This window comes from Glycine soja, chromosome 9, assembly GCF_004193775.1.
Source record: "Glycine soja cultivar W05 chromosome 9, ASM419377v2, whole genome shotgun sequence".
Classification (NCBI taxonomy): Eukaryota; Viridiplantae; Streptophyta; class Magnoliopsida; order Fabales; family Fabaceae; genus Glycine; species Glycine soja.
This window is the reverse complement of record NC_041010.1, coordinates 38,434,283-38,457,371: the sequence shown is the minus strand read 5'-3', so window position 1 is coordinate 38,457,371 and position 23,089 is coordinate 38,434,283. Positions and strand designations below refer to the sequence as shown.

General features: G+C 34.3%; 1 protein-coding gene and 1 long non-coding RNA gene across 2 annotated transcripts; one reads left to right on the top strand and one right to left on the bottom strand.

The window, feature by feature from the left end:
* The first annotated feature begins 701 nt into the window (after positions 1–701).
* LOC114368770 lies at positions 702–3,136 on the top strand. Its single transcript, XR_003657410.1, has 3 exons — positions 702–975; positions 1,151–1,216; positions 2,095–3,136. It is a non-coding gene; the product is annotated as an uncharacterized LOC114368770 (long non-coding RNA).
* A 1,888-nt stretch (positions 3,137–5,024) lies between these two features.
* LOC114368466 lies at positions 5,025–23,019 on the bottom strand. Its single transcript, XM_028325725.1, has 19 exons — positions 22,996–23,019; positions 22,348–22,470; positions 21,549–21,697; positions 21,234–21,321; positions 20,503–20,619; positions 20,309–20,421; positions 20,151–20,221; positions 19,926–20,044; positions 19,696–19,764; positions 19,432–19,602; positions 19,298–19,343; positions 19,023–19,166; positions 18,740–18,837; positions 18,057–18,213; positions 17,827–17,915; positions 17,639–17,749; positions 6,848–6,895; positions 6,419–6,756; positions 5,025–5,752 (listed from the first exon to the last, which is right to left on the bottom strand). The coding sequence occupies exons 1-18, from the start codon at positions 23,017–23,019 to the stop codon at positions 6,430–6,432; spliced, it is 2,064 nt and encodes a 687-aa protein (XP_028181526.1). The 3' UTR covers positions 5,025–5,752; positions 6,419–6,429.
* Positions 23,020–23,089: the final 70 nt, after the last annotated feature.

Sequence of the window (23,089 nt, the reverse complement as noted above, 5' to 3'; positions counted from 1 at the left end):
ACTTTCTGAAAATTGTTTAAAAACATTTTTGCTTCTAGTAATCGATTACCATATAAAAATACATAATTTTCAAAGATGTAAAATTACTTAAAATTTTTATAAGAGATTTAAAAACTTAAGTCTTTTAAGGCCACACATTTGCAATTTTTTAAAAAAATTCTTTTAACATATAAAGGATTATTGTGAATCGTTTCTCTTGATTTTTTGATTTTGACTTGAATCAACATTGAATAACTTCAATCTTTTGGCATCATCAAAATCTTCATACATCATATGCACTTACAATAAAAAATTATCAACTCTCCACATCCAACATGGAACTAGGAAAGCATCAGCTGCAGTTAGGCCATGGTGTAGTGTAGCCTAACTCCTTTGATCCAACAAATAAATGATATACAAACCACTCGTGTAATTAAATTCAACAACAATAGAAATGTAACTTAATATATAACTGAGGCATGTCACTGCATATCCAATGTGGAATGCTAAAAACATCAGCAGCAGTGAGGCCACTGCATAATCCAACTACTCTGATCAAACAAATACAAAATTTACAAACCATTCATGTAAAGTCAAGAACAATAGAAATGTTATTTAATATGGAAATGAGGTGTGTGACCTTTTATCTTTTCACCAAGCCTCTTGAAACACACCGTTTAAATAAAGGAAAGAGAAAGAAAATAATAATACAATAATATAATAAAACCCACTCCCTGCAGTTTCTTTAAAACTCCCGAGAGCTCCCCATTTCCGTAAACTTCCTTTCTTTTTCTTCTTGCAGCAGCCACACCTCTCAACCCTAACCCTTTTGCCCCAAAAATTTAATCTTTTGATCTTTCACTCATCTCCTTCCATAATTCCGAAATTTGCAAGCTTATTACATCTTTGGGTTTTTTTTTCCAAGCACGAGAAGGTGACGGGAAAAAGGAGAAAACACTACGCGTTTCTTTGGTCTTTCTATTTGATCTCTTTAAGGTAAATGTTTATGACCCGTTATGCTAGATGAGTATGTTATAGCACTGATTAGTCATGGGCTGTGAGAAAGAGTTAAAAACTAAGTATTAGAGATTATTGTGATTTTCTCAAAACCCTAGGTTAGCTAAAATTGGAGATTTTGTCTAATCCCTTGTTCTATTATTTAAATGCTTAGGTTCTGTGGAAAATACTATGGTTGACCTTCCTAACAACGGTAGGAGTCAGTGATTGCGTTATTTAGGTGAGTAGCTAATATACTTAGCGATTTTCTCAAAGTTCATTTATAGAAAAGCAAGTATACTTCCGAACATATATATATATATATATTTTGGTGAGCTTTGAAAGTTATTTTGAGATCTTGATAATGGATAAGGATGAATGTTGAACTGTTTGTTTAATTTTATTTATGTTGAGTTCATGAATGATATGTGCCGTTTGCTACAACGAAGATATAATGTAGCCTATGGGATAATTTCTCATAGTATAATGATATGTGCCGTTTGCTACAACGAAGAGATAATGTAGCCTATGGGATAATTTCTCATAGTATAATGATATGTGCCGTTTGCTACAACGAAGAGATAATGTAGCCTATGAGATGATTTCTCATAGTATAATGATATATGCCGTTTGCTACAACGAAGAGATAATGTAGCCTATGAGTTGATCCCTCATAGTACAATGATATATGCCGTTTGCTACAACGAAGAGATAATGTAACCTATGAGTTGAATTCTCATAGTATAAATATATGTTCCGTTTGCTGCAATGAAGAGATAATGCAGCCTACGAGCTAAATGCCGTAGTTATATAATTACCGTTCACCACAACGAAGAAATAATGTGGTCTATGTGCACATAGTAGAATAAACGCTTGATTATTTAAAGTAATTATGTTGAATACCAGATTATGAGAAGTCCTTAAATGTATATTCTTTGCGTACAGTGATTTCGAAAAGCAAGTGCATTTACGTTCATTATTTATTTAAATGTCATGTTAATATCTTTTGGAAATGGAAAGATTTATGTTAAATGGTGCTCTCTTTCATGTCTGCTTAGTATATTATGCTCTCACTAAGTCCTTGTGACTTACCCCCTTATTTTACACTTCTTTTCTCAGATACCCAGTAGTGGAGTAACCGATTTCCTGAGATTTACTGACACACCCAGGAACTGGATTATCTTTTTGGTAGGTCCCCATTGTGTCTGATGGATCTTTTGGTTGTAACTCCAGTATAATGCAGCTATAGGGACCAAGGTAGTACTAGATTTAGAAGGGCCTCCTTTATTTTGGAAATGTAAATGACTCTCCTTTATAGATATGATGATGATGCACTTGTGATGTTTTGAGACACTTGATGATTAGTGGTTATAATCCACTTTGTTATTAAATGGATGAGATGAGATACCAGTACATGAAATTGTCCATATATATATATATATATATATATATATTGTGTTCTTTACAGGTTAGGTTGTATAGGATAGACTGGCCAAACTAAGGAAGACATAGTCTGTGCGCCGGCCATGATCAAGAGTGGGTCTTGACACCTCTAGTGATCATTTCACAAAGAAGTTTCTCTGCCTTATCAGCCTCACTTTTCAAAGAGAGCACACATAAATATTTGGAATGTTATTGCATTAGGGATGCAACCATTGTCTTCCATTTTTTACCGCAAAGTGAATGTCTCATCAAGCAAACATGCGATTGAATTCAGAGAAAACATTTTCAAAGGATGGAGGCTGAGAGTGAAAGTGAGAATGGAGGGTTGAGAGTGAGGGGTTTGGAAGAAAAGAGGGAAAATTGGGAATGGAAAGAGAGGCAGAAAACCTTAACCTTGTTGGCAGTGACATTTTGTTATGTTTATGTGTTGTGGCAACTGGCAAGTTTGACCTGATAATCTCATGCAACTTTTAACATGTTGGATGTCTACACTATGAATTCGAATAGCCACTGCAATCCTCTCTGCTCTGAGGAATCAAAGTGCTACATGATATATCTTCAATTTTTTATTTATTTTTTGCTCAGCAAAAATAGAATTATATATATCTAAAATTAGTACCAGTGGTACTATAGTTACAAATGTTTATGAACCTAGCTGGTTCCAGTTTTTACAACCACCAAGCTAGGAACAGAATTAATGTGTTACATAAGCCACCCACATCATTCCCTGCTAAGAGCAGAAATATAGATACTTGTATTTCTTAGCCCTGGTGTATTTTTACATTAAAAATCTAATATAAACAGACCTGAAGCAACCATGATTGTAATAGGAATCAAATGAGAAAAGTAAATAGCACTTACGTTGAAAATCACTTTTGTCCCTGAATCTAAATCAATATGATTGCAGAATCAAGCGGAAACATGGAAAAAAAGTAACTCACACAACTCCAGGAGTACTAGCCCTCCTTTCCAACCAACAACACTCCAAATCAAATCTAACTCAATAGTTTTCCTCCTATTTATACCTTCTGACTTCTCCCTCTCTTTCAGTTTGGTTGTCTAACTAAACCACTGTTAAATTTACATGTTAACAACTTCAACTAGCCCTTGTGTGAGCATACAGAAACCCACCTTGTGCTTGCTATTTTTCCTTCTAGGCTCTAGCATAACTTTTTTAATTTGATGTCTGCAAATGAAGTTGCTCTGATTGGAAGGCTTTGTATACATTGCATCAATTCGAACATCAAGCAAGCAAGGTTGATTAGCAACAGCAAAGTAGAGCTCGTCATGGAAAGGTGCATCGATGATTCTAAGCAACGATGTTGTACCACTCTCAACAATGTAGATAGAGATAAACCCAAGAGATAGAGAATGGAACTTAAAAAGCTCTTGCAGCAGTATAAAATAATGCTAACATATAAAGTTATTGATACTTAACATATAGCAATGAAACTGACAAACAATCTTGTCTGTAACATATCAGAATTAGAATTTGGGCTTAGGTTCAAACTCAACCCTAGAAATACAGTTTATAAGGTGAGAATTGTCTAAACTTTATAGCACTACTTAGCCCCCCCCCCCAAACACCCACCCACCCATCATCTAACATAACACATGTTAGCACACAAACGAAAAGGAACAAAAATTTCAGACTTTAGCAAATTGGCTTACACCCAGATTCATTAGAACATGTGAACAGAGGCTTAGGCAATCCATGTATGAAGAAAGCATGAGAAAAAATTCAGACTTTAGCAAATTGGCTTACACCCTAAACTCTCAACATATTATAATTAGAATTTGGGTTTAGGGTCTGAATCGACCCTAAAAAACTAGTTTGTAAGGTGAGAATTGCCTATGGTTTATAAGCACTACTTAGATCTTATCTCTGGTCAATGTGAGATTAAACACACCCTACACCCATCACAATGAAGGAGCTCCGAAGTGGCTGCTGCTGTTAAGGCAAGCCAAGGGTGGCCGCAATTTAGATGACTTTCTACCATAACACATGTTATGAAAGTATCAGCAGACAAATGAAAAGGAACAAAAATTTCAGACTTTGAAAAAGTTGGCTTATGCCCAGAGTCCATTAAAATTGCATGGTTACTAATATATGATTTCGAAATGATTAGCCTTCTTTTTTTGAGTTATTTTGATTACCTGATGCAGATAACCCAGGAGAAATTAAAGTTGTCAAATTATTTAACTGCCTTCGTTTGGACACGTGAATAGAGGTCCTGGCAATCTATGTATGAAGAATTTATTAGGAAAAATGGGTCTATTTCCATCCTTCACAAAGCTGTTTTTCCTATTTACCATATATTCATCTACTTCGTGCTCAGTTAAAATCTGAAAACTGCCATGTTTGTATCATATATGGCAGCATTGTCTTGAGCTTATGCTTTTTTAAATATAAAAAAAAAAGACAACAAGAAACAATCCAGAAAAAAAAATAACGTTTACTTTCTCTGGTTTTAGGAAAATAAAGTCAACTATAAGAGTCCATCTTCTTTTTCATGTGTAACAATAAAAAAGAGATAAAGATTGACTAGTTGTCTTCAAAATTCAAAATAATTTAATGTATAAATAAAAGGATGCTGAAGATTATCTGAGCATAAATCCATGAATCTATTATAACTCACATGTCTAGTGGTCCACCATTAAAAGCTGATATCAACTTTCCATTGGTTTAGAGTGAATAAATAAAAACCATGAGCAGCTTTTCACATCTCAATTAAACTGGCATGAGATTCACATGCAAAACATAAATCAACAATAAATGCTAATATAAAAAGGAATGAAGTATCCAAACTGTATTGAATGAATATCAGTATCTAATTCAGCAAACAGAGGATCAAATTAAAGCATGACAGACCCAGCAGACCAAAAGGAAAAAAAAATCAACATCCAAATCTGATTCATGCTCAAACAAGAGGTTGTGCGTGAGGGGTATTAGCTCATTCTCTATGGTGATCACTGGTCAAAGATTATCAGTGCTTCAGCCTCGATGAAGTAAACTCCTCGGAGTTATCAGTGCTTGATAATCTTGAAGCAGATGATGAGCAAAGCTTTATAGAGAAGTGGGATAGAGACAACAGCATTCTCCACCAACTCAAAGTCGCGCATGATTCAAGACTCAAAAATTGTCTGAGCCTGAGTGACAATGTGAGAGATTGGGAAACAAAACGTGAGGTGGCCATGAAAATGTATTAGATTGGCAAAAGGAGCAATTTCCCACACTTCCACCTATTCCACAAACAACTCAATACTGTAACTCCATTTAAAAACTGCCACTACATGGTCATGATTTTACTAGGAAAAAATTTATCATCTGAATCTGCAAAAAAAGTGCCACCACAAGCTATGAGCAACAAGTGAACCCCAAAAAAGACTTGAGAACAACTTGGAATAGAGTTTAGTGAAAAAGGTGATACCATCAATAGGAGGTTAAATTGGTTCTTTCTGATTTAAAAATAACGCTAAAGCAATTAATCATGTCAGTCAATCTAACACAATATAAGAATCATCATCTGCTTCTTTCCAAAATAAAGACGGCTTAATATACAAAACTGATCAGCACTACAACTCTATAAAGCTAACCAGTACCACAAATATTAAACTGTAAAATAAAATCTGAGCCTTCTAAAGAATCTCATTCCTTATATCTCTTTTCTTCATTAGAACACCCATTCCTTAAAAACCACCACCAAAATAAACCAGTGTTTGAAAAAGACTCAATTAGTTATGCCTCAATAATGACCTCCAGAAAAATATCAGCAAACACAAACAATTATGTTAGTTTCAGAAAACACAGACCATAATACTTGAGGTAAATGGAATCAACTACAAATGATAAAGAGTTCAAAATAAGTATGCTAGTTTCAGCATGGTCTGTGCTGTGAAACACAAAAATGAACAACTTAAAAATCATAAAAAGTAGATGAAACAGATGGACAATACATTCGTAAGAAATAACTTAATGTCAAACTAGAAAGCAACTCACCTAATTTAGTCTTACAACAAGCCTCTAGCAATCATTTCATGAAGAAGTTTCTCTGCCTTATCATTTCCATCTTTTTCAAAGAGAGCACAAATGAGTATTTCAAAAGTAACAGCATTAGGGATGCAACCTTTGTCTTCCATTTTTGACAGCATGGCCAATGCTTCATCAAGCAAGCCCTGATTACAAAGCCCATTAATCATAATAGTATACGTGTAGACATTTATACGATAGCCTTTAACCAAAAGATCTTGAAAAACCCCTTGTGCAATCTTAAGTCTTTTGCCTTTGCATAATCCATCAAGAAGTATATTTAATGTGTACACATCTGGTCGAATTCCCTGTTGAACAATGCAATTGCCTTGTCAAGCTGACTGTTTTTGCATAAACCATCTATTAAGGAATTGTAGTTGATTACATTTGCGGGTTTACCTCTATCATGCATCTCATCAATAAGATCCCAAACATAAGAGATTCTCCCTATCTTGCACAAACAATCGATAAGAGAATTGCATGTCACCATGTTAGGAACCATGTTTTTCTGATATCAGGTTTCACAAAAGATTTCATCATCACAGTTATCATACTTTTGGCTTCTTTCACCTTTCCTTTTTTTACATAATGCATCAACCAGTATATCATAGGTATAAACACTTGGGTTGATGGTTTTCAATACCATTTCATTTAAGAAATTAGTTGCTTCTTTCAGCTTACCAACAATGAAGCCACACAATAAAGTATTACAAGTGACAACATTAACAGAAATCCCTTTGACAGCCATTTCAGGAAATAAACCATACAAGTTTATGTTTACATAAACAGTCAATAATTGTGCTGTACATTACCACATTAGAGTCATCAATCTTTCTCAGCAACTGGACGAGAGCTCTTGTGTCTCCTGTCTTGCATATCCCATTGATCAAAATACCATAACTAAAGTCCTTGTCAGTGCTTTCTTGATGTGTCCCTTAAGACAGAAACCTTTGATGAGTGTGTTCAAGGTTATGGTGTCTGGCTGGTTCCTCTTGAGAATCTTAGGCCGAAATACAGAGAAGCCGAATGTGATTTGACCCATATGACAGAAACAATTAATGAGAATGTTCAAAGTAACAAGGCTTGGAACAATTCCCTTGAGTTCCAATCGGTGAGAAAGGGAAACGGCATTGGGATACTGCATCATCTTCGCAAAGGAATCTAAAATCTTGTTAAATTCGATGATGGGTGTGGTATGACGCACACACAACATGCGATTGAATTGGGATACAGCATCATCAACATTTTCAAAGGATGGAGGCTGAGAGTGAAAGTGAGAATGGAGAGTTGGGAATGAGGAGTTTGGTAGAAAAAAGGGGAAATTGGGAATGAAAAGAGAGACAAAAACTTAACCTTGTGTATTCACATGATAGTGTTTGGCTTGTTAATGTGAAATTGAAGTCTACCAACCAAAAAATAAAAAAAAAAGGTTTAATTATGAATTAGTGGTTCAATTATTTTAAATGATTTAATTTGATTTTTATATTTTAAAAGATTTAATTTGATTGTTAAATTTTTAAAAATAAATTAATTCAATCTTTAAATTTTTAAAAGGATCAATTAAATATTCCAATTTTAAAAAATAAATCAATTTAGTTTTCAAATTATTTTTAAATGATTCAAATTGATTTTAAATTTTTTGGACATTTTGTGGTTGCAAGGACATCTTCTTGGTGCCTCTCCTCAAGAAGTCAAGACAATAGCTCTATAATCTGCAGGATGTTGCATATGCATTTCAATAAAATTAATTTTGAGACAGATTGTGAGACTATTTGTGACTGTATTAATCCAAAGAAATTCCAAAACACTGAAGTTTATCGTATTTTGAGAGAAATTGTGCTGCAAGTTTATTTTCTTGAAAGGTTGTTGGAAACAATTTGTAAGTACGAAAGCCAGTGAAATTCTCATATGTTGACTAGGGCATCTAAATCTTATGTTTGTCCACAAATTTTTTATGTTAGTCCTTCAGATATTGATTCTCTTATTTTCCAAGATTTAATATAAATTATTTATTCTCACAAAAAATATAATATTCATCAAATGTGATTATTGAGAATGCAATGCATTAATGAGGGATCAAGTTACCCCAAAAGTAATTAGAGAATGGATGCCTTGTTGGGGTTTCTAAGGAGCCATCAAAAGAAGAGGTTGATCAATGTCAACGGAGCATGAAAAAATGTAAGGTGACAAAGGACCCATAGAGCACTATGGTGCCAGAGATTGATGTTGGGAAGGTGACCTCAGGTATTGTGCCTGGAGTAAAGTCTCATTCCTTTTTTATAACGACTACAAAGGCTATGTTAAAGAGACCCATTGTCTATTTATATGGATGTGGCTTTGGAGGTTAATGGTGCATTTAAGTCTAACCCAATCCAGGAGGACGCCTATGACTGGGTCATCAAGAGTGATTCGATGAGTAGTGGTGAGTACTAAAGCATAAGTGAATGAGACATTAAATGATCCTTTTCAACAATGGAACCGCACGTGTATACCAAACCGTCAAATAGTGTGTATATTTTACGACTTTATTTCTATAATAAGTAGCTTTATATATATGTCCCATGAATAAATTCTACTACTTTGAATTCGTGGTGAAGGAACATATGGTGGTGCTTGTGCTAGTCTTGTGAATGTTTTATATTTATAACTAGTGATAGAAAAAAAATTGAAACTCATGTCCTCAAACTAGGTATAAACTAAGAAAAACCCACATGATAGAACTATTGTTGCATAACACTATATACATCTATGAGGCGTTGGTAAGTTAATGGTGGGAGGTCAAGTGTTGTGCTAGGTGGAGGGGGAACAAAGACATGGGAAGAATTCCTAAATAGGAAATGGCCTCGATGGAAGCATGTTTCTTGCAAAGACTTTAGCAATTTCAGACTTATGCTATGAAAGTATTAGCACACAAACGAAAAGGAACAAAAAATTCAGACTTTAGCAAATTGGCTTATGCCCAAAGTCCATTAAAATTGCATGGTTACTAATATATGATTTTGAATTGGCCAGCCTTCTTTTCTTTGAGTTGTTGTGATTACCTAGTGCAGATATAATCCAGGAGAAATTAAAATGCCTTCATTAGGAAATGTGAACAGAGGCCTAGGCAATCCATGTATGAAGAAAGCATGAGAAACAATGGGTCTACTTCCATCCTTCACCAAGCTGTTTTGCCTATTCACCATATGTTCACATCCTTTGTGCTAATTTAACATCTGAAAACTGTCATGTTTGTATCATACATGACAGCATTGTCGTATGCTTATTTTTTTCATTTGGTAAAAAGAGAACAAGAAGCAATCAGAAAAAAATAAAATTCAGTTTTACTTTCTATGCTTTTAGGTAAACAAAGTCAACTATAAGAGATAAAGCATTTCAAATAATCATGTCAGTTTCATATTAGTTTCACAACTGAAACACTAACAATGAGGAGTGACTGAGTAAATCATTAAAGCAAGCATCCACAATACATTGAAAAGGAAAAGGATGGTTAAATCAAGACAGTAATCATTTGGCTATTGTTATATTTATAACATAAAAAATGAAGCTAAGTACATATCACCTTTAATCAAAACTAAAGTGATATTGAGCCCATTGCATTGTCCATCTTCTTTTTCACGTGTAACTAGAAAGTTCTCACATAGTTTTAGTCTTACAACAAGCCTCTAGCAATCATTTGTCGAAGAAGTTTCTCTGCCTTATCATTCTCATCTTTTTTAAAGAGAGCAATGATGATAGTTTCAAAAGTAAATGCATTAGGGATGCAACCATTGTCTTCCATTTTTGACAGCATGGTCAATGCTTCCTCGAGCAGGCCCTGTTTACAATGCCCATTGATCATAACATTGTATGTGTAGACATTGAGATGATATCCTTTAGTCAAAAGATCTTGAAAAACCTCTTGTGCATCCTTAAGTCTTCCACCTTTACATAGTCCATCAAGAAGTATAGTGAATGTGAATATATTCGGTCGAATTTCCTGATCTTTCATTTTGTTGAACAATGCAATTGCCCTGTCAAGATGACCGTTTTTGCATAATCCATCTATTAAAGAACTGTAGGTGATTACATCTGCGGGTTGACCTCTATCACGCATCTCATCAATAAGATCCCAAACATATGATATTCTCCCTGATTTGCATAAACCATCAATAAGAGAACCGTATGTCACTCTATTGGGAACCATATTTTTCTGATGCATTTCCTTAAAGAGATTTAATGCCTCGTCCACCATTTTACTCTTAAAAAATCCGTTAATGAGGATCGTGTAAGTGTGAACGTCAGGAGTCACTCCCATTAGGGACATAGCACTGAATACATGTTGTGCCTTCTTCACTTCATAAACTAAGAGGTATCCATCCATTAAAGTATTATACGTAAAAACATCAGGTTTCACACATGCTTTGAGCATCACAGCTAACACACTTTTTGCTTCTTTCACCTTTCCTTCTTTACCTAATGCATCAACCAGTATAGTATAGGTACGAACATTTGGGTTGATAGTTTTCAATACCATCTCATTTAACAAACCAATTGCTTCTTTCAACTTACCCACGATGCAGAAGCCATATATTAGAGTACTATAAGTGACAACATCAGCAGAAATTCCCTTGACAGTCATTTCAGAAAATAAACCATAAGCCTCACTTACAAGTTGATATTTGCACAGGGCGTCAATAATTGTGCTGTACATTTCCACGTTAGGTTTAGTCAGTCGTCCATCAATCTTTCTCAGCAACTTGATGGCACCTCTTGTGTCTCCTATCTTACATACTCCATTGATCAAAGTCGCGTAACTAACTTGGTTGAGTTGAAATCCTTGTGCTAATAGCTTGTCGTGAAAGTGCAGTGCTTTCTTGACTTGTCCCTTAAGACAGAGACCTTTGATCAGTGTATTCAAGGTTACGGTGCTGGGCGGGTAACCCCTCTTGAGAATCTTGGTCAATAAAGAGAAGCCGAAATTGATTTGACCCATGTGACAGAAACAATTAATGAGAATGTTCAAAGTAATAAGGTTAGGCTGAATTCCCTTGAGTTCCAATCGGTGAGAAAGGGAAACAGCAGTGGAACAGTGCTTCATCTTCACAAAGGAATCTAAAATCTTGTTAAATTGAATGATGGGTGGGGTATGACGCATACACAGCATGCGATTGAATTGGGAAACGGCATCGTCAACATTTTGAATGGATGGGGGCTGAGAGTGAAAGTGAGAATGTGAGGAGTTTTGAAGAAAAGAGGAAAAATTGGGAATGGAAAGAGAGACAGAAAACCTTAACCTTGTTGGCAGCGACATTTTATGTTTATGTGTTGGCAGCAAGCAATAGCAATAGCAATGGATTGTGTTTATGAGATAGAAATCAAAGTTCCGTTTTCTCCGATTTCAGCTTCGGCTGGTATTCATGAAATGGAAGGCTCGTTAGGTCGTTTATTTTTTTTAGTAGATACGTCTTTTTTTTCTTACTTTTTTTTAAAATTACTTACTAATTTAATTATATTATGTGCGACTTTTTATTTTTTATAATTTAAAATATTATAAAATGTAAATATTATATTATATAATTTTTTAATTTGTTTTAAAATTAATTATTTATTGAATTAAATTTTATAATTTTGTTTTTCATCTTTTTAAAGAAAAAGTATACAGATAAAGGAGGAAAATAAAAGAATTGGATAAAATTAGAATACAATTTTTTAGTTATTTTGTATGTGCTTTTTGTAGTTAAATTTATGTGATGTTGATATTTTTTTTTGTTATGTTTGTTAATTAAAAAATTAGAAAATTAATTAGTATTATTAAAATAAACTAAAAAATATAGTAAAAAAAATAATTGATATATCTACCTTATATAATAGACATAAAATTTCAAAGAGTAGTAACTGCTATATTGAAAATATCTTTAACAATATTTATTGAAAATATCTTTAAAAATATTTATTTAGCAGTTTTTTTTGTTAAGTGATAAGAAATGATGTTTTTATTAGTTATGACTTGTTGAAAAGAAAAGATTAAAATATCCAAAAGATACTTATAATTGCTAAATATGAGTTATTTTTTTATAATAAAAATATATTGAAAATATCTTGAAAGATATTTAATTAGCAATGTAGCAAGAATATGAATGAGATGGACAACAACATTAACTGGACGCCAAAGGCTTGTCCCGTTCATCACAAAAAGAATTATCCTAACATGTCTCTATCTTAAGTTTTTGTTTATAATTCTTCAAGTATTTTATTGATAATGTAATATAATGTTCTTCTATACATAAGTTGTTAAACAAAAAGTCTTCTCATTTTTTAATTAAATCTAATGACATAAACAAACTAATTATATTAGTAATATAATTATATTAAAAATAACTATATTAGAAAATTCAGATTTTAAATAAAAATATTCACCTAAAAAATATGTTAAGTAAATTAAATAATAAAACAAAAATAATTATATTTAATAATATCATTTTCTTTAAAAAAATTAAAAAAAATTATAAAATTTAATTTAATAAATAAGTAATTTTAAAACCTATTAAAAAAATTATATAATATAATATTTATATTTTATAATATTTTAAATAAAAAAAAAACAAAAAGGAGAGAGAAAGTCCCAAGTAGTGTATATTAAAAATTAAATTATAAAGTAGTCTAAATTGAGAAAAAATAGAAGAAAGAAAGTGTGTTTACGAAGAAAAAAAACCCGCGTTAGGTCATCCATCTACCATGTATGTCGGTAGATTTGATTAGATAAAAATTATTTTACCTCATTGTTTTTGTTTTAATTTATTATCAACTTGGTTTAATTTAAATTTTTAATTTGATCTCATTTAATCTAATTTAAAACAGTTTAGATAGGATTAATCATAAGTTTTAATCTTATTTATAACTTTTCTAAATATTAAATAAAAAATAATATATGTGATAAAAATAATTTAAAATATTAAATATTTTATTTATATGTCATTATATAACAAATAATAGAATAATTGGGCATCTTAATTCAAATAATTAGTAAAAATATCTTTAATGAAATATATTTTCATAAATAGATATAAGTTATATGATAATTTTATAAAAATATAAGAAATAAAAATGAGTGATATTATTAATTTATATATATATATATATATATATATATATATATATATATATATATATATATATATATATATATAAAAGTTTAGTTTGAATCTGTTTCTAAAATTAAATATGAAATTATTCTAATAAAAATTTTGGTTTTACAATTTTTTTTGTCCATTTAATTATTTTTTTTATCAGTTTTTTTGAATGGGTTTATGAACACTCACATCCCTAACTACTTTATTGAGGACAAAACTTATTCATTTATTTTAAGTTTTAATTTTATTTTACTTAAATAACATCATAAATACACATAAAGTCTAATGTGACTTTGATAGCCGGAAAGTTTTTATTTTCTTAGGAATCATGAATATTATGAAAAATTATGTTTCTCAAGTTTGGTATATAATTAATAAAAAAAACATTGTTTTTTACAATTACAACAAATTAGAATCTATCAAGATTGTTGTTTATGTAAAAGCTTGAGTCTCCACCATTGTTGTATTATGTTACTCTTGCAATGTCTTGAACTACTTTATGGTAGTGTTTATGGTAAGTTTTAATTTTTATATTTCTACACTTTCCTCTGTTTCTCATCATCTAAATTTTTTATATTTAACATTGTTCTTGTTAAGCATTATGTGATATAAATCACTTGTGTTTTTTTATTTTTCTATTTTCATATCAATTTTGACAACAAGAGTCTATCATTGGCTTTCATAATGTGTTTCTATGAATACAAACCCAAAAAAAGTAATGAAAAAACATCAAAGTTGTTGAGGAGATAATTCAATCATTATGATACATTTTTTCAATGAAGGATATATTTGTAAAAAACTCTTATATACCCAAAAATGTTATAATGTAACCAAACACATGAATATTTATTTTTCAAGAAATATATATTAAGATTAATTAAACATATTTTACAAATTTTTCGGAATTATGATTTTCAGTAATTGAATTTTTAAGAATCATGATTTTCGTATATATAAAACGTCTTGACTACCAAACTCCCCCTAAAAGTTAAGTTAATCTTTTAACTTTTTTTTTACATAATTTTAAATAATTTTGCACATTTTACCAATACGGTAAATGTGTAATAAAATGTCAACATGTCCCTAAGAAAACATAGTTTTCTCACTTATCCGCCGGTCGCAACCAATAACCAGTGGTCCTTGTGATTCGTTTGAACCACTGGGTAACGTCGCACCCCGTGCGTAATTGTCTCCGCTGTTTGAGGTCATGTCTTCCCATCGCGGGCCATAAGAGTTTGGTCGTTCCTGTCGCCTCCCCATATCTTCTATCTCCGGCAGCTCTGTTTCCTCCGAAGTCGGCGACCCCATGTAGCTACCATCGGAGTCGATTTCTTCCGAGGATGGTGCGACGCTGCTTCTCCTCCATTGATACCTGTCTACGTTACCACCTCGTTCCTCCAGAATACGTACCTCGTACACCTCTGCACCTATGTGTACTTCGGCAATGTGCTGTATGGCCGGTTTCCATGGTATTTCCCATATCATTTTTGCTTCCTGCTCCTTGTTTTCCGCTACACGTGGCATGTCTACAGCCCCTTGGTCTATTGGCTCTCCTCTTTGCTCAGCTTTGTGTTGGGTGAGCAGATTTTCATCCTCATTATCCTAAATCTACTCTTGCTGAGGGATTATTACAGCTTCTTGCACCTGGGTATTTGGTCTTTGAATTGCTGGGCCATTTGTTTGGGCTTCAGATGTACCTCTCCCCCCTTCATTTGCTTTTGGCACATCATTTTCCTAGAGTACACCTAGTATGTTGTCGCTTCCACTGTTTTTTTATATTTTGGGGCCTGTGGTGTTGGGGTTGGGGGGGGGGGGGTGTGTGGATATGAAAAGCCATTTGATTTGCAGTTTCGTCCTATGGTGTTTAGGCTTGCGGCATGTGGTATTGTGGTTGTTGGGGGGCTGTAGCCTTTTCTTTTTCTTTATATTTTGGGCTTTGGTGGTCCTCTTTGTCATCACTTTTTTTTTTCTTCAAACTACTCTCCCCTGCCACGTCCGCGCTTCCCCTTACCGACCCATGCTCTTGTACAAAGCTCGCAAACTTGCCCGCTTTATCACTGTCCCTTTCGACAACCTTCGAGGTACCCACTAGGTTCCTTTCCGCTAATAGCCTATGTTCCCTTGTCCCCCTCGATTTTCCCCCCGCCCGTTCTGCACCTCCTGCTCCGACCTCCTCGGCAGTGCCTTTTGTGCACTTCGAAATTATCCGCCAGTCGCAACCAATAACCAGTGGTCCTTGTGGTTCGTTTGAACCAGTGGGTAACGTCGCACCCCGTGCGTAATTGTCTTCGCCGTTTGAGGTCATGTCGTCCCATCGCGGACCATAAGAGTTTGGTCATTCCTGTCGCCTCCCCATATCTTCTATCTCCGACGGCTTTGTTTCCTCCGACGTCGGCGACCCCATGTAGCTACCATCGGAGTCGATTTCTTCCGAGGATGGCACGACGCTGCTTCTCCTCCATTGATACCTGTCTACGTTACCACCTCGTTCCTCCAGAATGCGTACCTCATACACCTCTGCACCTATGTGTACTTCGACAATGTGCTGTATGGCCGGTTTCCATGGTGTTTTCACAAGCGCCCGCCCTCTATCCAACTGCCAACGTTCGTCGATATCGTCATTGATCTCCACCAGATCACCCAGCACCCCCACTATCTTCTTGATGGAGATCGCATCCCAGACTATCACCGGGATTGCCCAACACTGCACCCAGGCCAACCTGTAGCCTGGCCGCAAGTTGGGCATCCATTTTTGAATTGAATAGAACAGAGGTGGCATTCCATGGAAATCTTCATGCAACAAATTTTCTGCTCTTGCATCATTCAGTCCAAGCAACAGTACCATGTCGTCCCCCAGGTACTTAGCTGAGATATCCACCCCATAATCTCACCTCAATTCATCTTCCACCTTATCAAACATCGCCGGGTTCAACAATCTCCCTACCCACGTGTCTTTAAACCACTTCAACATTTTTTCGGAGGGCTCGAGGTATATGGAGGATGACCCCCCTTCGCGGCTCTTTGCTGCAATTCTTTTCCCTGCTACCACCTCCGCGTAAGATGGTTGGTTTGCTCCTTCACCTATCTGTTTATGGCTCCATGCTTCAATTTTGTTCACCTGTTGTTGCTCTTGCCGTTTGACATCTAGATTTCTATTTCCTCCCCTTCGCCTCCCAAATCGTGGAAGATTGACATATAGCTTCATTCCTCCAATCACTATACTGTCCAGTTGCCTCTCCAGCATGTATTCGTTGTTTACGTCTTTGTAACGCATGAAACCGGACCTTCTACCATTCTTGTTGGTTTGCTTGGAGATGAACACCTCTCTGACGTCTCCCCACCTCTTAAATTGCTGTCACAAATCCTTCTTAGTGATGTCGTCAGAGAATCTTGTGAAATAATAGGATGATATCCCTCTTCGATCTCGCCAGTTTGTCTGGTTGTTGTGGTGATGTTGTCCATCCCTCGTCCTGGTGCCTATCCGTTGAGGGCCCGCTCGGAATCTCTCTCTATGCCTAACTCTCTCCCACCCCCTGTGTCTCTCTCCTCTCTCGCCTCTCATTCTAACTAGGTCGAAGCATAGTTGCTTCACAAATAATCCAAAACTCTTCATGAAATAAGAAAATTATGGATAAAAGGACTTTGGTTATAGTGAATAGTATTAGTCAGGTTCCCACTATTTTCTGAAACTGGTTTGATAATGGAGATTGGAGGAGTTAAACAATGATAGGCTGACGAAATAAATTTAACATGGTTCAACGTATTCAAGGAATATTGTGCTAGGTTATTGCACTATTATTAGAAAATTTACATTTCCTCTCATTTAAGAGACCTTTCATTATTTTTAGGGATTTTACCTTTATATGTTAAACCTCCTTAGAGAAAAATATTATCATGTTAAGATTTCTAATTTAATCTTATACAATTAGGATTTCATATTTTAAGGCAACCACGGTAGGTTAGATGGCCCACAATTAAGGCTGCTTTCCGACAACAACTTTTCCCCCCTCGTTTTTGTGCTACACAATAAAGAAAAGGGATACATACAAATCAATATTTTGAACTGACTGTTCCTGACCTGTAATATAGCAGGACTTTCTTCTTCCTCTGCAGCTGAAACAACAGCCTCAACTCCTTCCAAATTATAGACATTAAATGCTCCAACAGCATATCCACCCTTTTCTGCATTCTTTGTGCCAAAACAAAAAACAGTATTAAAATTTAAAAGAGAATCAGTTGCACAACCGTGAACCAGGTGATCCTTACGTTGATAATTTCTTTTGTTGATGTAAGTCTGATTGGACTAGTCCAGGACTTTACAACTTCTGCAAATGCTGTGCTGTTACCAACATTACCTACCAGAAGCAAATTATCTTTGATAAGATGAAATATATTGAAGAATACGGGAAGATATAGATTTTACGGCACCAGATACTCAGATTTGGTAAGAAACTGTAATTAAGTAAAAGTAAAAAAGGAAAATTACAAAAATTTACCAGGGAAGACAATGTAAGGAACTCCAGGATGTCTACTTTCAGGGCCTAATTGCCACAACGGAATACCAGCAAGTGCTTGTCCAACTATCTTCGCATATCTTGCACCAAGGGCTTTTGTAGCAAGGTCTGAAGATGTAATACCACCCCAGAAAATGTACTATATTTGTCGGTGTATGATTAAAAACTCAGGACACAATCAAAGAGGAAGAATATGCGGCTCAGTTTTCTGGCTTTGATTTGCACGAAACTATTTTATTTCAGTTGTAAAATGGAGATGGAAAAATACAATGAAGTTTTATAAGATCTCTAGTAACAAATTAAACAGCAAAAATGATTTTGAAAAAATTTCTTGCTTTCTTGAGCATGAAACCTAAGTGTCAAATTGTACTTCTGAGCCTCTAAATTTTGTAATGAAGTTATTCAGTAACAATAAATTTCTCATGTCAATCAACCTTATGTGAAATCATAGCTAAAAAATGATCTTGATAAAAGTGTGCCTGGAATGCCTGGATGATCAGCCCCAAAAGGTCTGATCAGTGTGTCTATGCTGGTAATATATGCAATATTGACCCATAAAGTAGTGATTATATTTCAAAATAAAATGAAAGGACAATAGGCCAAAGGAAATAACACATTACCCATACCAAAATGCACGTTCACTGGGTTCATTAAACATGGAGTACCTTTGCAATTACATAGCGAGGTTTTGTAGTTATTCTTTTCACTATTTCCACCAAAGCAGAGCCCACTTTAAACTTAATGTCCAAACTCTCAGTGGCAGCTGCATATTTGAAAATAAATAGGAAGATTAGATTAAGGGACATAAAATTATATTTCTCCCATTTAAATGCGATATAATTCGCTTTGAACTTCAATGACTTGATCTTCAATACAAAAACAGTTTTAGTCTCTAATTAAGCAAGAGATGGAAAGAAAAGAAAAACAAGCAAAAGGAGAAAGACAAACTTCTTCCAGTTATGAGATTTCGGCTGGTCATTATTAGAGTGTCTTTATGAGCTTTAAGATATACATCTGCTAATTCAGCTGTTCTACTGATTTCCTCCTCCCTCTCCTCAATAGGACTCATTGCAAGTTTTTCAGCTGATACCTATTACAAAAAAAAAAAACCTTATTAGGCATAAAAATTAATGTCTTTGCTAAACAAACTTTCTTTATCATTCTCTCCGTGAGAGAATCAACAATGGAAAATGTTGTAAAGAAATTTGGAATGTTGATCCCCTCAGTGCTTTTTAAGAACTGACCACACTGTAATTTGAGCTCTTCAACCTGTGGATTACAACTTACAAGCATAAGCCTAAGTGAGAAAATGGGCATGCTTGAGAGATTAGATATCAATCTTAATCTCATTTATCACCTGCTTTGTTGTTTTCGGAATATAGGATCCCACAACTATCAAACCACCATTCCTTTCTCTATCTATTCCTATATCATTTGGCAATATTGGAGGCTTAGAGATGATTCCCATAAGTGTAGAAACAAAACTAGCAGCAGTGCGACACAAGAAACGTTTTCCCATCAATCCTGCCTGTTAATAAGACAAAACAGTCCAATTACATTTGCATTAGTAACAAAACGAGCAAAAAGGGACAAAAAAGCATGAACGAGAAGAAAGTTTTGCCTTGATCATTCCAAGTGCAAATACAGTCATGTCTCTTTCACTAGCTGCATTAACTATGCATATTGACCCCTGCTTAATACAATAGATACAGACATAGTGAGTGAATTCAATATACCTTCGTATTTGTAATTTCTTACCTAGACAAAGTAAAGCCACGTGTTCTTTTTTAGAACTTAAAAATGTACAAACAAAGATGCATTAACTATATCTCTTATCTCTTATCTGTATACCTTCTGCAAACTGCATAGATGCCGACAAACTGCGTCTGGACCACCTTTCCTCAAAAGTTGGATAGAAATCGATGCAACCCTACTTCCAAGTATTCGGCCATTTGTTTTCTCCTCTCCCACTAAATTTGGAAAAAAAGCATCTCAAAATTAAGAATTTGTCCAAATTATGAAAAATAAAAAAACTACAATGTTTAGTCAATAAAGGGATTAGAGGTTTTACATCACACAGGTTTGAAGATTTGTAGCCAAAGGAAGCATCTTTGGCAAACTCAGTGTCCCCGGCAGGAACAAGCCTGCAGACAAAAAGTTAAACACTCAGGACTCTAATTTTGGATCCATTCATAATTGCTTATAGCTAGATCATGAGTGGCAAGACATAGGTATCAGAATCATCAACATAGTGTATGTTTTCAATAGTGTAACGACCTCCTTGAAGGAAAAAGGGGCAAATTATCCATGCATCCATATCACCCAATACTGAAACAACATCTGCTTCCTGTACATAACAATTTATTGTCATTTAGAAAATTGAAGAGTGTCAATATTGTTGATCAAAATATGCTTATTGAGCTAAAACATCAAAATGGCCACGTAAAGTTGAATCTCCCCTCAAAACTACGGTATAGTCAATGTTGTCAACTGATTTTGCTGCAGCGTCCAGATTTCTGCAAATCTCTTTTATCAATGCACTGGCCTGCCAAAGATCAACTATAAACATATGAACTTGATAGAATTTGATATTGCTGGTTATTGAAATATCCAGTAGCTTGAACTCCAGCTCCTTAGGTGATTTATGGTATGTTACTTACTTATAATTAAAGTGTTGCCTCTATTACAGTTCAAAACTTTATTCAGCTCAAATATTGCATGCCACTAATGAAGACACTTTTTCTTTGTACTTCAATAGCTTGCTTTTCCGTTTGCAGAGCAACGATGGGACAAATGGTGGAGCTAGGTTTATTTAATTGTTGTGGCCAAATACAAATAGCATCATTAAAGTAAGTAATTCAATTTAATTGTGATGGCCAAATACAAATAGCATCATTAAAGTAATTAATTAAAAAATATTAACTTTTTCTTTAAAAATGTTACAAATAAAATAAAGAAAATTTGACCCCCACCCCACCTCTTCCTATTTGTAACTCAAACACTTGGCCTATTTTACCTATAAATAGAGTTCTTCAAAATTTCATCCATGGTTATAAGTGGATTTCTTACAGAAGAGAGATCAAAATAGCAGTATATTTTCCTGTTTAACTGGATAAAAAATCCTGGATTGGTTGGTGAATGTGGGCTAAGATTTTTTACCTTGTCAGAACTCAGTGACCTGGAATTTTTCAAAATGAAAAAGCATTTTGGACTTTTTCTAAACTGCTCAATCAGTGACTCAATGGTCCTGTATGGAAACATAAAACTTGAGATTTTCTTCAGGAAGATCTTGCTTTCAATTCCAATCTCATGATGAAAAATTATTATTAAATGAGAAATTGACTAAAAATAAAACTAATTAAAAGAAAAACCAGTGCTTTGGTAGTTTGGTTTGAGATAGTACTGTATGAAATATGATATGCATTGATTCTGCCAAGAAATTGGAAATAACTGAAGAAAATGAAATAAACTTACCATTCTGTCAAATATTCAATATCATGAACAGTTTGTTTTCCTGTCGGATCATCATGCAAAACAACTAAAATCTTTGAATTGCTTTCCTGTCGTGACAATTTTTCACATGTTGTGGCAACTGGCAAGTTTGACCTGATAATCTCATGCAACTTTTAACATGTTCGATGTCTACACTATAAATTCAAATTGCCGCTGCAATCCTCTCTGAGGAATCAAAGTGCTACATGATATATCTTCAATTTTATTAAGATTTAGAATATCAATATAAATATTAGAAGAAATATAGATGCTTGTATTTCTTAGCCCTGGTGTAGTTTTACATTAAAAATCTAATATATACAGACCAGAAGCAACCATGACTGTAATAGGAATCAAATGAGAAAAGTAAAGAATCGGACTTATGTTGAAAATCACTTTTGTCCCTGAATCTAAATCAATATGATTGCAGAATCAAGTGGGAACATGGAAAAAAAGTAACTCACAGACCTCCAGGAGTACTATCTCTCCTTTCCAACCAACAACACTCCAAATCCAATCTAATTAACCCTCTCTTATTTATACCTTCTGGCTTCTCCCTCTCTTTCAATTTGGTTAGGATCTCTAACTAAATCACTGTTAAATTTATCTGTTAACAACTTCAACTAACCCTAGTGTGAGAATACAGAAACCAACCTTGTGCTTGCTATTTTTCCTTCTAGCATAACTTTTTTAATTTGATGTCTGCAAATGAAGTGGCTGTAATTGAAAGGCTTTGTATACATTGCATCAATTAGAACATCAAGCAAGGTTGATTAGCAACAGCGAAGTAGAGCTCGTGATGGAAAGGTGCATTGATGATTCTAAGCAATGATGTTGTACCACTCTCAACAATGTAGATAGCTAGAGATAAACCCAAGAGATAGAGAATGGCATTCAAAAGCTCCTGCAGCAGTATAAAATCATGCTAACATATAAAGTTATTGATACTTAGCATATAGCAATAAAACTGACACAAACAATCTTGTATGTAACATATTAGAATTAGAATTTGGGCTTAGGGTCAAACTCAACCCTAGAAAAACTGTTTATAAGGTGAGAATTGCCTAAACTTTATAACCACCCCCCCACTTCACGCCCATCATAGTGTAGGTGCTCCAAAGAGGCTGCAATTAAGATGACTTTCTAACATAACACATATGCTATGAAAGTATTAGCACACAAACAAAAAGGAACAAAAAATTCAGACTTTAGCAAATTGGCTTATGCCCAAAGTCCATTAAAATTGCATGGTTACTAATATATGATTTTGAATTGACCAGCCTTCTTTTCTTTGAGTTGTTGTGATTACCTAGTGCGGATATAATCCAGGAGAAATTAAAATGCCTTCATTTGGACATGTGAATAGAGGCCTAGGCAATCCATGTATGAAGAAACCATTAGAAACAATGGGTCTACTTCCATCATTCACCAAACTGTTTGGCCTATTCACCATATGTTCGCCTCCTTTGTGCAAATTTAACATCTGAAGACTGTCATGTTTGTATCATACATGACAGCATTGT